The sequence below is a fragment of the Pagrus pagrus genome (genome assembly GCF_965226575.1).
Source record: "Pagrus pagrus genome assembly, chromosome: 13".
Classification (NCBI taxonomy): Eukaryota; Metazoa; Chordata; class Actinopteri; order Spariformes; family Sparidae; genus Pagrus; species Pagrus pagrus.
The window spans coordinates 28,062,285-28,080,565 of NC_140197.1; the positions used below are offsets into that span (position 1 = coordinate 28,062,285).

Genomic DNA, 18,281 nt, shown 5'->3' on the forward strand with positions numbered 1-18,281 from the left:
CCTGCAGACAGTTATTTAAGTTTTAAGACAATTTTACGTTTTCTAACTTGTTTCCTGAACAGAAGTCTGAACACTGAGTGAAGCCAGGTTCAAAATCCTCGTTTCATTTCGCAGAGTTAAATGTTTTCACAGGAGGGATGTTAGATATCTCTTCTTATTACTTCATAAAACACAAAATACTGTCAACAGCCTTAAAACAAACAATTCTCGCCATGTTTAGGAATGATAGATAAATAAACTCTGGCACGTTTGGTGAATCTAAGTGCTGCTAAAGTGGAAATTTCTTGCTCATTCGTGTGTAACCTTTATTTATTGATCCGGCAGCGTACTCCAGGGCTGTGGGTAATAAGCCGGCTACAGAGAGTCTCTGTTAACTTTCCTTCAGCTTTCTTTTAATCAACACCAAAACGGCACGACAGTAAACATCCAACTGGGTGTTCACAACACTCCCCTGCACCTGCTGCTCTGCACTGTTACACCTAAACCTGTCCCCTGCAAACACAGCAGGTAGGAACTAATATTCTTTCCAAGTAAGGGGACATGAATGCCTAAATAATTAAGCAGAAAATAATGTTGTGTGACAAGTTCCTTCCTAAATAATGCAATTTACCAGTGTACTTACATAACAATATAATAAAATGATATTTTATGTTTGCATATGCAAATTAGGGCATCTAATTAAATATGCGCTCATTTGCATAATTATCCCAAACGCAAACACACACCTAAATGTGTATGGGGGACACCTTCTGTCCACTAGTCTGCAAGGAGACATGTTATTGAAGCAACATCTCACAAAATGAACCAGAGCATGAAAGCGTTGACTCTCCAGAATAAAAGTCCCTGCACGTTTATTACAGTCAGTGCGGTGATTCTCATGCAGGTGTGAAAATTCAACTTCCACCGCTGGAAGACAATGAAAAGCTGCACGCTGTAAATAAAAAGCAGGAGCAAACATCCTGCAGCAGCATCTCATTACTGTGCTCATTACTGTTCACCTCAGTGCGCCTCATTGTCCACAAGAGGTCAGACATTAACAGCACAAGTCATAAATAGTGCACTAAATACCCCTGCGTCCTTACTCCAAACACAGCAGCTGCGAGCCGAGGCCGGCAGAGCGCACTGCTTTTCTCCCCTTTTTTCTTTTTTAATGAGAATCAGTTTTAATGTGGAGTAAACATTTAGTGTTCCCAGTCATATTTGAAGAAGTGGGTCGAGGTCATGGACATCCAGGCTCTCCACGCGTCCTCATCAGCAACATCTTCCCCGCGTGTGATCATTAAAATCGCTCAGTTTTCCAGTTTAGATGATAAATTCTGCTCGTAGTTTGTTTTTCAGAGCAGCAGCAGCAGCTCGACTTGTCCGTGTGTAGTTCTCATAAGTCTTCAGTGGCTCCACTTGACTGAAAAGTGGTTGTCACGCCTTCTCTGCTGAAGGAGGCAGGTTCATACCGTCACTCGATCTCGTGTCTCGGATACAAACGCGTGGCCCCGCACTCACCGAAGCTGTATGTTTGTTAGTAGTTGCGCAACCAAACAGTTCAGTAAAATCCAGCCCCTGTTCTGAAGGTGCAATGGCAAAAGAAAACTTCCTCTTCTTCTGTGGTGATTTCAACCTCAACTGAACTCGCGTTTAATTTTTTTTCCCCTACCTTTCTGAAGTCCTTGGAATATCTGAGTGCCAAGGTCTTAAAAGGGGAAGCGCGCGGTCAGTGGTGCCGGCGGACTGACTTTTTTTCCCCCCCAAGCAGGAATGGCCACTGCAAGGCTTGATTACGTCGCTCCGTGGTGGACATACTGGCTGCACAATTTCCCCCACTTCAATTTCTTCTTCCAGCCGATCGACAACACTTTCAAGCCGGAGGAGGCGAGCTATCAGCAGGTTGGTAACTGCGCCCGTGCGTAAAAGCGCACGTAGCTTTCACAAGAATCTCAGCGGAGAGGGAGTCATTTCGGGGGCCGCTGGCTTTCAAATACAAGTTTAAAGCAAAGGATTCAAAAAGCACAATTAAACTAAAAGTATTTTTTTAGGCGAACTCCTGTGTTGAGTGATAAAACCTCTATTTTTCTTGTCACTGTTTCTGAGGTGCATCCATCAGATGCTGCCCCAGTGTCAGGAAGTACTGTAGGACCCTGTGCACTGCAGCTCTCACATGAGAACACATGACCTGTATTAACTGAGCTATGAAATATTCCAGGTCCTAAACAACCATGTACTCTATCTATATGTGTGCTTGTGAGTGTGTGTGTGTGTGTGTGTGTGTGTGTGTGTGTGTGCACTGCTTAGAGACACACAACACATCCTTTGTTTTCCAGCCTCATCATCACTCCCAACTATACTTTTAATGCAGTCTTCAGTATTCACAACAGCAGTAAGTTAAAAAAAAAGGAGAGTAATAAAGGGTCCCTCTGGATGACTGCTCATTCTGACACTGTAAACAACACTTTCCCTGCAGGAGACGACGTTCTGCTCTCTTCTGCGTCCTTTCATGAGAAATTGTATTGCATGTCTTTAAAAACAGGGAAACAATTTTTCCCGGCGCTCTTTTTTTCAAATCGTGTATTTTAGTTTTGGCACATTTTTACGGTCATTTGAGGCCGTGTTCTGCGCAGGAAGTGTCCCAAACTGTCATGTTTATTGATGGGGGGGCTGACTGTGTGCAGCAGGACCAAAGTCATTACAGATAAAATAGACTGTGTGATGGGAAAAAAATATATTGGAAGCTCATGCTCGCTTGTTGCCACAGTTTTTCAATCTGCACTCCATCACCTCATTATTATACCTTCATGTGATGGACTTCATTTTCTCCTCAGTACGTCTGAGTCTTTTCTTCCAATCTGGACTTGATTTATGATGTTTGATTTGTCTGCAGAACAAGTTGAGAGTTTTTCCCTCACGCAGGATATTGTAGCACATTAAAACTCACATGATATCACAGCAGCATATTCTGACAGGCGTAAACTTAACTGAAAGTCTCTAATGAAGTTCATATGAGCCAATTAGTCGACGCCGCTTTATCGAGTTTACTCCGACAACACAGAGGCATTGTGTTTTGTGTTTGCAGGACAGAAAAAACTGCTTTCCAAATCCAATTCTTAAAAATTGTGGAAAGTAACTTAATATACTGATCTCATTTTGAGCTTGGAGAGACTTCTGGGCTACCTGTCACAATAAGACAACCCCCCCTTTCTGAATGTGTTTGTGTGTTCCTGTGTACGTTCATGTGGCGCCGCTTGCTCCAGGTCATTTATGAACACAGAGGCTATTGCCAGGGAAGCTCCCAGATGTGACCTGCGTCCTTCAGCACTCCTCCGTGTGTCAAGGTCCATCTGTGCCGTTGGATCCCAGCAGTGTCACCGAGGCTCAGCTGAGCACCACTCTGCTGGCTTCACAGGGACTTTAGGGCCGCTCCTGTTCTCCCAAGGCTTGTTGTTTAATGTTTAATTAAATTAGACAGGCACCATTCTTAAGCCAACATCCTTTTAGTGGAAGGATGAAACATCAATGACCTTCCGCTCGCTGACCTCAGACAGTGTATTTGTTTTCCGTCCCTCTTTCTCCCTCCTCGCTCTCTCATGCATCCCTTCGCCTTGTTATGGAGCTGCAGCCGGTGGAAATTGAAGTGCCTGCATGTCTAATTACAAAACAATGGAGTGGAAAATTAGGAGGAGAGAGTGGAACTAGCAGCGCTGTGCGTATGAAAGACCTGAGATGTAGTGACAGAGAATCTAACCAGGGCTGAAAACCACCGTAAAACTCTGCACGCCGCCACTCTTGGCTCATCAACAGTGTCCTCAAAAACCAATGATTAGCACATCATTGGATTAAGGTTTTGGCCTGGTTGCCTGTTAAGGAAGGGCAGCTCAGCGGGAAGTGTTGCTGTATTGACCTATTTTATTGAAACTGGGTAGAGTGCTGGCTGTATATCACACTGTGCAGTAACGTTTAAAGGGACAGTTCACTCCCAAAATCAAAAATAGGAACCATTTTTGGATGTTTTGGAGATGTCAGGTGGAGAGATGTCTGCCTTCTCAGCTTGTGGTTGCTCAAAGTGCCAAAAAACACATTTGAAAAGCTCAACAGTGATGTCACTTTCCACAAGTCCTGACCCGGTTACCTGGTTACCGAATTACACGGCAGCTGCAGCACAGCGGAGAAAGGAAGCGTGCGTCTTCTAATGCAGGAGAGGATAACAGAGGAAGCTCACGTCACAGCTCGACTAAGGAGGACGCCATTAATCGTTGCGCCCTGCCAAGCCTCTCGCCTGTGAGTCGATGCACACTTCCTTCTGCAGGGCGCTACAGCTGGCAGATGTAGTTTGGCAGAAAGAAAATGGAAAATAGATTACCGGCCTGGCTGATTATCAGCATTTTTCTATTATCTGCTTTTTTTGTGTCTGATAAAATAGATTAAATTAACAAAACTCTACTTTGGCTCTGATGTGGCATCCTTCTCTTTCTAGTTTACTCCTACAGTAGTAACAGCCCACTAACACTGAATAATCTGAATCTGCAAAGTGACTAGTGATGAAAGTTAGCAAATACATGCAGTCTAGCAGAAGTATAAAGAGGCAGAAAGTGGAAATACTCAAGGAAAGTACTTCAAAGTTACAGTGCTCGGGTAAATTGTACTCAGTTACATTCCATTATGAGGTTATCGCTCTCCTTGATTACTCATAATCAGTTTTGTTTTGGCCCTGGTCCTGCATGAAGCTGCTCACAGCAGGGTCTGTGGATTATCTTGAGTAACCGGGTCATGATTTCTGGAATGAGATGCTTTTTTTTTTTTTGGCACCACAAGCTGAGTGCCATCTAGATCCATTATATATGAGAGAGGACGTATTGTGATATCTCAGACTCACAAGAAAACAATCTCGATGCAGGTAAGAGGAAATGTATTTGTTATGATGCCTGGATGAACTGTCCCTTTCTGGTGTTCATTTGGGCATGATTGGTGTTTTCATGACGCAAATGATTGTATTTTATAAAGCAACAGAGCGGTGAGACTGTTTTTCCTCAGTCTGCCTCAGCTTGACTGACGAATACACACAGAAAGTAAAAGTGCACTGAAACAATAAACCTCACTGGGAGTTTACATTTGAAAAATAAAGGACAGCTCTCCCATCAAACTGTTTATTCTTGCCAACACGGGCGTTTCGGGCAGGACGGCCTTCCTCGGCGTGTCTTCTGGCAAAATCACAAAAATCTAATTATTATGTTTTCATGTTGACGCATATCAGACAACACACTGATACTGATATCTCTGTGATTGGCCAGTATCGGCCGACTGATGTTTGGGGTCGTCGGGGCTCAATCAGTAAAGCTAAGAGTTAAATCGGAGACTCGTCGTTGCATAACTTGAAACAAAGTTCGAACAATGTAGGACGATGTTAGAATATGCAAACGAATATCATTGAAATTCAGCCACAGTGTCAATGTCGTCCAAATGGAATAATTAGTCACAGACACTGTAGTCTCTCTGCTTACTCAGCCAGACCCAGACTCTCTGAACTTGTGGGCATTAAAACTTAAGTGGGAAATTATTTGCAAGTAAAATCAAGGTCGTGCTTTTTCTTTTGATTGTCTTTAACCGAAGAGCTCGATGCGTTGGGAGATTCGGATCGTTTGTGCAGCAGTGTAAACACTTGGGTCGGTTTTATGATGCGGCCGTGAAGACAAACAGATCAGTCGACGCGTCTGCCGCCTTAAGACAGCTTACGCAGCGAGAAAATAAGCTACAGAAAGACTGTGTTTGCTCAATAAAACGGACAGGCTGTAAGAAAATCAACAGGATTTTAAGCTGATTGTTGTTTAATGCAGGAAACGTTCCCCCGACTATAATCTGATGTAAATAAACAAATTCCATTTTTTGTCTGCCTCGGAGGATATAGGCTGCTGCCAATCCTCTGTTTCTTTACGATTGTAGAGATAAGAGCTGGCATAAAATATATTCTGAGGATTTCTCATGAAAAGTCGTCAGAAACAGACTCGGTTTCAACCCGGCGTTTCTCCGTATCACTGTTTTCTCTTCACCCTTCAGGCTTTAAATATTTTTCTACGCTCAGAAGTCACAAGACTGAGTGAAAGCCAGTGTGTCACATGATGCTCCCCTCACACAGCTTCAGATCATTTCTGTTTTTTCCCTCTGAGCCTTCTGCAGTCCAACTTCTGAAAAAAAAAAAAAAAATCAAGCTTCTCAGTGGGAGCTCCTCGTCACCCAGAACCACCCACTGCTTTGTTTTCTATCCCCTTTGCAGTAGGCAGCAGTCGGCGGTGATAATGCTGATCAGTGGCCAGCTGCACATATCTTTACACACGAGTGTGGTTTGATGCTGGTGGGTTGTTTTCACTCAGTGCTGTCAAGCTTTCGGGGCGGCGGGGTCAGCCAGCCTGACAGCTAAAGACCACACAGCAGCAGCAGCAGCAGCAGCCTCCTTTAAAGATATCCGTGGATGTGCTGCATGTTTTAACTGCACTTGTTCTTCAAAATAAAATGTTTTCTTGGCTCTAACATTTTTTATACATCTTTTTCCTTCTCTCCTGCCTCAGTCGCTGATATTTCTAGCATGTGTCGGGGCCGTGGGTCTGGGTCTGAGCCTGCTGGTTCTGACCGTGTACCTGGTCTGCCTGTGTTGCTGCTGCAAGGACATAGACGAAGACACCAAAAGGCCCGAGACCTGCTGCGTCACCTGGGTCGCGATCATCACAGGTCTCATCATGTGGTGAGTCCGAAAGGTTAAACGGCTGCACAGGTTTTTGGTTATTCTGTCGATTATTTTCAAGATTAATCGATAAGAATCCAGATATCATCACCTGAATATCCCAAGATGTGATCCAAATACGATGTGAGAGCACAGTGATCCATGAGAGCCACAGACTTTGTGTTTGAAGAATATCCAACTCCCAGTATGGGACCAATCTGGAGCTCATGTCATCCCAGATACTGTGGAAATGACCAGATATGACGCGTCTCAACAAAACTCAGAAACGGTTCATCTCCTTCCAGGGAATCGTGGAGATAACCGATCAAAACATTTCTGGATTCTGACCCTTTTCACACTGTTTTTAATCTTTAAAGTGTCAGAAAAAAGGTGAAAGTGGCAATTAGTGTTTCCCCAAAGCCCGAGATGACGTCCTCAAATGTCCTGTTTTGTCTGCAAATCCAAATATATTGAGTTTTTGTGTCACAGAGGAGGAGAGACACCAGAAAATATCCACTTTTAACGAACTCAAATCAAAGAATTTAGACTTTTCCCATAAAAAATTACACAAATGTAGATCAATTTAAGAAATGACGATCAATTGATCATCGCAGCTCTACGTGTGCTGGCCTTAATCAATAAGCCCACACATGAACATTAATGAACTAAAAGACGTGTATAAGACGTGTAAACCCGTTGAATGTATTCAGTTACTCCCCAAGCCCTACCAAAAAGTGACATCTTCACCGCGCCCTCGTGGCTGATCGGGTTAAGTATTGATATGATTTCCTCCCAAAACAAACCTGGTTAGTTTTAGGAAAACATGATTTGCGTTAAAAGAAACTCTTACACAACGTAATCCACGTGTTTGAAAGGATAACTTCCCCCATGTGTGTTCTTTTACGGTCTCGTCCCTCGAGTCTTTGATTTATGACATAAAAAAAAAACTTTGTCAGTTTTCTGACGGGAAATCATCGGCCTCCTTGAATCAAGCACGCGGCTGCCAAATGAAATTATGCTCCGATTCAAGTATGAGTCAACTGACTTGGCTCCATCTGCTGTTTGTTCCGATACAAAGTTTTCAGATTTGTTTACTTTGTGCAGCTCTAAAACCTGCTTTTTAAAACAAGGTCTTTCTCTCCAACGGACGCAATTAAGGCTCGTTAAGCTGGCATGTTTCCTGACAGGCCACATCATCGTCAGCGGGGCCCCTGCTCAGCTGACCGGGAGGTGATCAGACCTCTAAATCCCTCAGCTGACTGCACCCCGCCAAAACTTTGACCGCTGATTGCCCAGCTCGGTCCATTTAAACACTGAATGCTGCAGCCTCGCGTTCTGGCCTTGTGATTATCGCAATTAAACAAAAATGCTCGCCGCATTGCATTTGTTGTTTCGTATATCAGTGTACTTTCTAGCTGTGAAAACAGAACGGTTATGACCAGGTGACCGTAACTTTCTCGGTCATGTTTGTTTTCAGGGGTAGATGAATGAAGTGTGGGCTGCAGGAACTCGTCTGTTCAAGGTGAAGCTTTAATTCAGAAGCAGAGCAGTTTAATGAATAATAAAGCATCTCATGATCAGCATGTTCTGAACGGGCACCGCACTAGACTTTCATTTAAGTCGAAGATTATTACATTTGGTTGGAGCACAAACAAACAGGGATCTTCCAAGGAAACTCCCGGAGCCTCTGCCACTTATTATTCATATTGTCCTTCAGAGAAATGATCCCGACAGAAACAAAGAGAGACAAATAAATCTCCTAAAAAAAAAAGGCGTGATTGAATTTACCGACAAACCCGCTGAAACTTGTGACATTTAGTGTTGGGCATTAACTTTGTAACTTTGTTAGCTCTCTGTGTCCAAACCGAGCCGCTGCCGCAGCACACAGGGCCCGTTGTAAAAGTTAAGTGACTGGGCATGATGCTGTTTAGCAGAGGAAGCTCTGCTCGCTGCACAGAGCGCTCGTCTCTCTCTGTAGAAGCTTGTTCCAGCTGACGTTAGTACTGTATGTTCAGCTCGACAAATAAACTACCGCGTACAGCATCCAATAATGTAATCTAGCATGACGTTGAACACACAGTCGTTACATCACAGGTTAGAACATTTTTACTTGTACTTAGTAATAACAGCATTTGTGACTGAGAAGTTTTTCCTTTTGACATGTTTTTTAGTGTTTAAAGCAACATTATGCAACTCTTTTACCTTAAAATATCAGCTTCTAAATCATGTTGATGATTCAGCATGTTGTAATAGTGTGAATGGTGTCTTTATCACTTGTTTCTGCTCATGTAACTTCAGTGAGAGGGTCGGATCACGGCGTTATATACATGTTTGCTTCAACATACAAGTTCTCAACATAACAGTGATATGATGTTATAAGTTTACGACCTGGGATTTTTATTTACGACAGTGATGTTGCACTCAAAAACTGTTGGGGGCACCGAATGGCACAAAATGTCAGAAATGGCCAGAACTAACATTATGAACAGAGTGTGAATAAACAACAGTGCCAGTGTCCTGTCTTGCAGAGCTGCCTCCTGAAGTTCGCATGCTAACCAGCTAGCCAACCGATGATAGTCCGATAGCCCCGTAGTTTCAGCTGGGAGGCGTAAAAAGCGATGAGTTCCTTACCTAGTTTATTAAGTGAACAAAATAAACTCAAAAAATGTAGAGAAAGGAGACATTTTACACCTGTTTGACTCACTAAATCACTGTAAATCACCTCTGTACTTTATCCCTTGATGTCGAACTGATCTCAGTTGGTCTTGGAGAGGCGTTCAGTCCCAGTTTGGCGTCCAGGTGTCGAGCTGGGCCTTGTCTCCTTTGTGATCCGAGTTCCCGGTCCAGACAAAAACCTCTAGAGCCTCTGGCTCCGGCTAACTTAGCCACGAGCTCATTAGCTAACAGTAGCTAGCTACAGCCAAGGATAGCTAGTGCCTAATTCTGGCTGTATTCTACAGATTACACCTTTTAAGTATATTAAATATCAGATGTTTTAGGGCTTTTACCACTTTCAATATTTTAACACGATTACTTTTACATAACTATCAGTTTAAAATGTGCTTGTGACATAACTCAGATGTTGTTTATGCAAGTGTGGAACAAAGACGGCTTGTACACGAGCACAAAGAGATGCACATAAAACTCTCCTGCATGAAAGAGACTGTACGTATTTTTGTTCTTTTCATTATGTTGAGTCATGAGGCTTTTATTGGCTAAAATGAGAAGAGATGTACTTTCATCTCAATGGGAGAAGAGATCTAATTATTTATCATGATCACCCCGTTCCCTTTATTTCCGGCTTTAATTCGGCGTGGTTTTTCGAGAAGAATGACATTACTCTGCAGGAAACTCGCGATTTAAGAGCGGCTGCACCTCGCCAAATGATTATTTCTGACCTCAGGAGAATGAGTGGAGTAAATTGAGGTTAAAGATAGAAAACAAATCTAATATTCTAAAAGTCCTTCCTGCCTGTGTCGCTCTCTATTAACCCTGACACAATTTATTAAAGCAGCTATGCACTGAATCTCCACAGAATCAAGGCATTTATCTGCTATTACGTGTTCATCCCAACCATTTATTCAGCTCATACCATGTTCTGAATACTAAAACGGTACATTCGCCCAAAGTCCTGCAAGTGATAGAGGGAATAAAAGACACTAATTATCCTGGCGTGCATATATGTTTGAGTCCTGTTTGTTTTGTTGGTTTTCACACCTCGAGCTGCTGTAAACGGCCTATTTCACAGCCACGGAAACGCACTAAAATGCTTCCCTGGAGGCTAATAGCGTCCTGTGTCATTACTGTTTCATTACCGTGTCATTAGTGGGTCTTTTACTGTCGCTGACATATCGCTAGGTTGGCCACAGGGTAATGAGGAGCTCATTATCCAGGCCGCCACGTATGAACTGGAACACAAATATCTCCAGAAGTGTCAAGTAAAATTGTTCGGTTTTCCTTAAGTGGTCAGATCGAGTCATTTTTATGAAAACATCCATGCTGATTGGGTTGGAAGGTTGACTGTAATTGTATATTTTTTTCCATTCAGAGTGGCCTTGCTGCCTTTCATCATAACCAGAGGGGAGTAGTTCAGTGGAGGAGACACAGGCAGTGGTTTTCATTATGCTTACAAGGTTACAGTGAAAGGATGACGGCGGTCACGAAAAGAAACAGACACACATACTGTGACATGCAACACACACACTCTGACAGGCTGTGTTAAAGGGCGATTACGGGATTTTGTTGTCCAGCAGATCGCCTCGGCCAGCGGCAGCGACGCAGGCTGGCGATGGCAACCCTTCGGGCGACTTCAACCGTCTCAGCACGTCCGGTAAAAATGCTTGTTTTTGCCACCGACAGGCTCGGATTGTCTTTTGAAGTGTCTAACCACATTACAGAAAGGATCCCTGCAGAGACGAACCGTTTTGTTTTACCAGAAACAGCTGCTGCTTCGTTCCCTGCCAGATCCACAAGACTCCGTTTGCAGAAAACATTAATTTCATCATCGAAAATTCAAAATCAAAAGAAATAAAATTAAAAAAAAACACACCAAAGCAATCGTGTTTTAGTCCAACAATCACCAATTCTTCTTTCTGTCAAAAGAAATACTTTGTTGACTAGAGTTTCTGGCTCTACACTCACTCTTTCCCCCACTGCTTCCCCTTTTAATGATAAAAAAACGTCGAACTCCACACATCCTGTCTTTGCACTTAAAAAAACCTTCTTCTTCTTCCTCGTCTCGCTGTGGAGGATGACAGTGTTTACCTGTGTCTACCTGCTCGGCTGTGTGTGATTTCTGCAGCACAGATGGTGTTAAAAGTCCTCGTCAGATGAGTCACCGTGAGAGCAAACTAGGACTTAGTTTGCTTTTTCTTGTACTCGCCGTGTCCCAGAAATCAGCAGTCCTGCTCCGACTCTCTCTCTCGCTATCTGAAGAGTGATGGATGAGCTCCCTCCTCTGTCTCTGGAAACTGTCCTTAACCGAGGTTCAGAGTGTCACCAACCTGCCTCCTTCGAGCAGAGTGACCTCATTGCAATCAAGTTTGATGAAATTGTGTCGTCGCTCATGTCTCGCCGACTTGTTAGCAGCGGCGGTATACAGACTTGGGGGGTTAGGACACCAATCCTTCCTATTACAGAGGCTCAGGCGCCGTCTCAGGCTTCAGGCAGGGATCCTGTGTATTCCACTCGGATACATTTTCAGATGTCGGGCAGAATCCTGATGCGGTGTTAGCCCGAGAACGGGATGAGAAATTCAAAGTTACTGCGGGAAATGGAGGTGATATATGTGTAAACTGGGAGTCTGTGTGTCAGAGGGAAGGCTAAGAAAACTGATGGGTGCAATAAAGGGTGGAGGAAGTGGATCTTTAATGAAGAAATATGACAAATATAAGTTTTGACATATCAGTTTCGTATCATATCACAGCGACCCAGCTCACACGGCAGCCGGGAGAAAGAGATGAGTGGCATCGAGGATAATTATTATTATTATTATTATTATTTTGGCCAGACTTCGTTGAGACATCTGACAAACACTCATGTGATGAAAAAGATGAAAATGAATCCGAGCAGCCTTCGTGTATTCATGAGTTTGTCAGGAAGTGTTTCAGATACCGGTCACATTATTTGCTCTATTAATTTTTGTAATTCTAAAAAATCAGTCAGGGTTGATTTGCAGACACCTGTGATTACTGGATACTAACAGCAGGTGCAGCTTAACACTACAGGGGTTTTTTTTTGTCAGAAGTAAATCCAACATTAGAGCTATGATTGGCTTTTTTCAATCGTTCTCGGAGCGACTGCGATCTGATTTCATGCTGCACGTGGCACGAGTCTGCGAACAGCAGGCCGCGGTGAAAAAAAAAGGAGTTGGAGGTGTGGAGCCTGGTGCCTGCAGCTCTTCACAGTGGCAGCTCCTTCCTCTGCCATTACTCCCTGCAGCTTTCTCAAACCAATCTGCTGTCAACAAATACAGAAAAAAAAATGACCATTGTCTTGTTTTGCAGACACATTTTTCTGTTAATAGTAGCGATGAGTGTTAATCGGGTTGACGGAAACATTGCACTTCCTGTGACAACAAAATAAAAGCGTGAGGGGAAGGTTTGATTTGCATGAACAGTAACGTAAAGGTCCGGCGTGTAGGATTTGCAGATTGCAACCAACTAAACACCCCTCGCAAACAAAAAACAGTTAATAGGCCCTCTCTAGAGCCACTGCTGGGTTTGTCAGGGAGTGGACCCTCTGCCTCTCTTGAATTATCATATTAAGAATATTATTTTGCTAGTGGTTCTGCCTAAATCCTACACACTGGACCTTTAACACAGCGCCAAAGACGTCCAGCTCCTAATGCTGCAAATAAACATTGCAATATTTTCATCAGTGCACCAGAGGCTCAATCACCGTTGTGTTACCTCATTTGGTGACAGATAATGACTGAACAGACATTTATTTGAATGAAAATCTTAATAAAATTCTAATAAATTAAAACTCAACAGTGCATAATTAAGAGTTCAGGGTTCCAGTAAAGCAAACACAGAAAAACAGACAATATAAATACTTTACCGGTGTGACACAAAGTTCCCCTGCAGCTACAACGTCTCCCCTTTTTGTAAATTATGAACGTCTCTTTATCTGCTCTGTCCTCCAATAACACGCAGTCAACAAGTACAGTTATTAAAAAAGACAAACAAACAGGGAATTAATTGGCATCCTTTATTTATTTATTTGATTTATTTTCATTAATCTGATTTGTCTCCCTCTTTCTCCCACAGTTCTGCTGTAGGAGTGGGTTTCTATGGAAACAGTGAGACCAACGATGGGGTGTACCAGCTGACCTACTCGCTCTACAATGCCAATCACACATTGGGTGGCATCAACAATCTGGTGAGAGAAGGCAGCCAAGCTCCCTCTGTTTTAATCCGCACTCGCATCAGCATTATCTGTATCAGTTACAAGAGAGAGTCGGTGTTAGCACAGTTCGAAACACGAGCAATTTCTGCCTCTTAGATTCAATTCCTGAACATTTTTATGGCTCGTGATGTCACAAAGCATGATTTTTAATGGTGCACCCCACTTGGAAACATGATTTCAGAGCTGGCAGACACCAGCACCCCCCCGTCCTCCTCTATTAATGGGGTTGTGCATCTGTCTCAAAGCAACAGCTCCCCGCGGGGGGTCTCTGTATCCGCTTTTGTCACAGTGAAGGAATTGAGGCGACTGCTGCCTCAGGATTTGTAAATAGGGATCCTTTTTCCATACAACTCCTGACCTGCATTCAGGAAAGTTATTCGGAAAAGGCTTAGGAGGGAAGGGGAGGAGGGAATAGGAAAAGAGGAAGGAGAGTGAGAACAAGGCCCTGCAAGAAGCAATAATCACAATGAGGAAGAAGAGGATTAACTCCCATCTGTGGTGCATTAATGGATGTTAAGCCTCTCCTCCTCTCTCCATCTCTCAGCCTCGCTATCTCTTGCTGTGTGTTTGTGTGCATGTCGCCATCGCACATCCACTTAAAAGGCCCTCACGTGCACACACACACATATTGTGTTAATGTGCGGACACAAACAGATTTTGCGGGGCTGAATATGACTGTGTATGAGGAGAGAGGGAGCAGATTTTGGATTTAATCCGTTTGTAGCTCACACACATTGATTTGGGTCACGATGGATAAAAGGATACTTATGATATGTACACTTTGAGTCCCGCGATAAATCCGACGATCATCGAGCTTATGATGTTCAGTTTTTGTTGAAAGGGGTTTAGAAAAGGTGTTGATCCCAACTTTATTGTTAGCGAACGTCTTTAATTTAAATGTGGTGGGCAAGAACATGCAAACTACGTCCTCCAGAGCGACCGTGACGTTGAAGCAGAGGCCATCACGTTGACGCTGTAGTCGTTGCATTACATTTTTGTCACGGTTTCGATACGTACCTCAGCTCTGGGTTCAGTATCGTGGGCGAAAAAAGCAACAAAAATCCCGAATGGCTCAGTTTCTTTTCATTTATTTGCAACAGACTGGTGCGAGTTACAGTTTGTTCCACCTGAGACAGCAGGTTCAGCCTTTAGTGCATCAGGCAGTAAAAATTGAACATACTCTCTATCATAGTTGATATTTTTTATGCAGGGCTGTTAAAAAAAAAACAAATGTTAATGTGAAGTAAATGCCAGTTACTTCAGAAACGTGTCTTCTTCTTCTGTCTGCTTTTAAATCTCGAGGCTGCTTAAAGGAGGAGAAGTGGTTGGACTGTGATTGACACATCTGGGTCAGGCTGTCTATCAGCGTTAGCATGTTCAGCGTGTTTCCACTCATATAACCACAGTGACACATTGGCTTGTATGCAGTCCATCAGTACATCCAAAAAATCTTTTAAAACAGCGCTCGGGACATCTCTACCTGTGTTTACGGTCACAAAAGATTGATAGTTCTGACCAGAAGTTAGGACAAAGCCCTGTGTTTTAACGAGACATTGGGACAAAAAGAAATATATTTCTGATGGGAAGTTGGGACATCTCCAGTCGTGTTCGTGCTAATAAAACTGAATTTAACGAGACCTCTAGACATCTCCAGCTGTGATGGTGGCGACAAAAACAGGTATATAAAAGCCAAAACATGATGTTTTCCCAACGCTAACCAAGTGGTGTTTGTGCCTAAACCTGACCAAGTCATACGCCAGGCGTTGTCATAACATAAAAATGAAAATTCGACCCACAGAAAGTTGCGACACGTCCTTGGATGTGCACAAACACACGCTGCCAACATTTATTCTGGCGACTGGGTCGTTTACACACCGAGTACCACCAACATTTTGATCTCAGCCGCGCGCCTGTAAAGTTTTAGGACTGCATCATGGACACAACAGACACAAGTACACAAAACCACCTCTGTTGTAGTCACTTGTAACCATTCATTCATGTCCACAGTACACAGCAGAGAACAGTACAAGGACACAAAAACCAGAAGTGCTGTTGAATACATTCACAACATCATCGACTGGTGGCACATTTCTTCACAATACCAAACACTCACTGCACACAGCTGACTGACAAGGTGAAAGCGGCACCAGCCACACTGTTCCAACACCTTTCTGAAGCAGTTTCAACTAGAAAACTTAAGGATTATAACCTTCATAAAGGCGGCATACGTCTCTGCGCTGTTGTATTGGACCGCATTAGTTTCAACTCAGCGTGTAACAAATAACCTGGGAGAAGGCTGCAGTCTGCAGTTCGGCAATTTCTTTGGTGCTGGAGGAAGTAAATGGATTCAACATTGATGATTTCACATCCTTCGCTGCCGACTCTCTCTGCAGCATCTCGGTATTGATTTGATGCCGTGGCATGATGTATGCTGTAGCTGCATGAGAAACATAGATGTTTCCCCCGGGGGGAAGACAGAAAGGCTTTCTCACTTGCGAGATCATGGCTTGATGTAATGTACTCAACTTACAGAGCTGATGAGCTGGCCGGCTGTGCGTCCCATAAAGGCTAAAGCTGCCTTAGCCTGGCTTTAGTGAGACTGAGAGAGTGATTTCTCCGCTGATCTTTATTGGTTTAGCAAATCCTTTTCCCTGGCCCTTCATGTGTCTTTCCATTAACTCGCTCCAAAAGTAATCGCTTCGGTAGTTTGCTTTCGTCTTAAATACTTTTTTTCTTTGTAGTATTTCACACACTGGGTTCATTTGTCCGGTAAAGTAGGAACAAGAGCGGCCCAAATATCTCCTGCGAGGGGTTGGTTGATTTACAGCAGCAGCTGTTTGGCTCCGCTGATGGCTTGTTAGGGCTGTTTTTCTCGTCCTCACTCTGGCGAGGGCATCGCCATGTGTCATCGAGGGAGCGGTTTGATGATGGGGAGGATCGTTCTGTTCGCAGCCATTGAAGGATTTCGATTGTTCACAAGGATTCTTTATTTCAGCTTTATTTTCAGCGTTCGGCTGGTGATATTAAGAGCTCCTCGGCTCAGCCTGGAAATAATGGATGAGAAAACATGGCAATCACACTTTATCAGAATGTCTTGCTTCCAACTCACAACACGCGGCTACACTTTTATATATAGCTCTTCCTCTCGGAGAAAAAGCAGTCTTGTGACGCTCGGAACAAAATGATTACTGCTTTCTGCGCCGTACATCAGTTCCCCTGAACGTCTCCCCTCAGTGTCCTATTTCTCAATGTATGTCCTCGCTCGGCTTTAAACCCCAGTCATCATATATATTGTTTTATCGTCACGGATAATACGGTAAATCTTAGATACATAAAAATCACTGAAGGCATCGAGCAGAGCTGCTCAGTTGGCGTGTGAACCAGCAAATGTGGAGCTGTGGGCCTCGAATCAGTCTCGTCTAACAGGCGCGTCCAAATATCGAGAAGCCTCCTTGTGACCCGCTTTCAGTCAAAAAGTGAGCTTAAATCCATTTTAAAGGGGAAGACGGGACGGTCCAGATTAGGGAAATGTGGATCACCCACAGCAGCCGGCTGATGGATCCCATTTCTCACACTCAGGCGTTACAGGCTCGCAGATAAGATTGGGGGCCGTTATGGAAGGAGCTGTGCGAGATGATGAACACGGAGGTGGGGAGTGAGAGCAGTTTACTGGCAATCACATACTCCCCCCTGGGAGAGCCGGAGTGGAGGATGGGCCCGGTATCTTCTTCGCCTCATCTCCACTTCATGGATACTCTTTCTGGGGGTCTTGCTGGGAAACCATCAGAAGGATCCACTCAGTAGAATTTAATCAAGACTGTTTGAAATGTTACAGAGTCGAGGAGGATGAGATAGGTTTTTTTTTTTTTATCTTTATCGTGGTGAGTTTTCACAGCGTGGGAATGAACAGTCTTACTCAGAGCAGGTTTTGCTCGAATGTCTTAAAGAAGTCGTGGAGGGAAGACGAGCGGAGCTGCTGCAAACTGCTTCTGATTACAGTTACAGAAAGCTACATCTGTTCAGAATTAGCGGAGCCTCCTACTCACTATAATGTTGAATATACTGTTTTCTAGCAAAGTCACGGTGGCGTGGGTGGTGCATGTGTGCCCTCGCTGGAACGACATGCTCTGGACAGAAAAATGCAGATGTTTTATCTAGAATCTACAACCATGAAGGGACGGTTCACCCTCGACTTGCAGAGTTTTGGTCTCATCTTAAAAACTCAACAAATGTCCCTTTGCAGAAATCATGACCTGGTTACTGGAGATAATCCACAGATCTTATTCTGAGCAGTTAAATGTAGGAACTATTTTCTGTTTCACTGTGCAGAAGGAAGAAGGAATCTGGGTTGCACATAGACGAGAGGCTTGCTAACGTAGCTAAAGTTACAGGACAAAGCCAGACAAAGAGTAATGCACTTTAGACGAGCAGGTCAATATCGCTCTTATATCTGTGAAGCATGAGGCTGCAGTCAGCATCTGGTTAGCCTAGCTTAGCACCAAGACTGGAAAACAGTTAGCAGTTAGAAACAGTTGTGATAAGTGAGCTTTAGAGGGACTGGTTAGTTCCCTTTTGATTATTTAAGCCTTTATTCTAGAAAAGTTCAAAACATTGTGACAATTGTTCACCACATTTCCTCAAAGTGACGTCTTCAACTTGCCTTGTTTTGTCC

The 18,281-nt window shown here is 43.6% G+C and overlaps 1 protein-coding gene across 1 annotated transcript in view; it reads left to right on the forward strand.

Annotated features, from left to right (window-relative positions):
* The first annotated feature begins 822 nt into the window (after positions 1-822).
* Positions 823-18,281, forward strand: part of ttyh2l (tweety homolog 2, like) — a 34,378-nt gene continuing 16,919 nt past the window's right edge. The window contains exons 1-3 of the mRNA XM_084371467.1: positions 823-1,881; positions 6,549-6,721; positions 13,471-13,582. Of these exons, the coding sequence (XP_084227593.1) occupies positions 1,753-1,881; positions 6,549-6,721; positions 13,471-13,582 (414 nt within the window). The 5' untranslated portion in view covers positions 823-1,752. The remainder of the gene's footprint in view (positions 1,882-6,548; positions 6,722-13,470; positions 13,583-18,281) is intronic.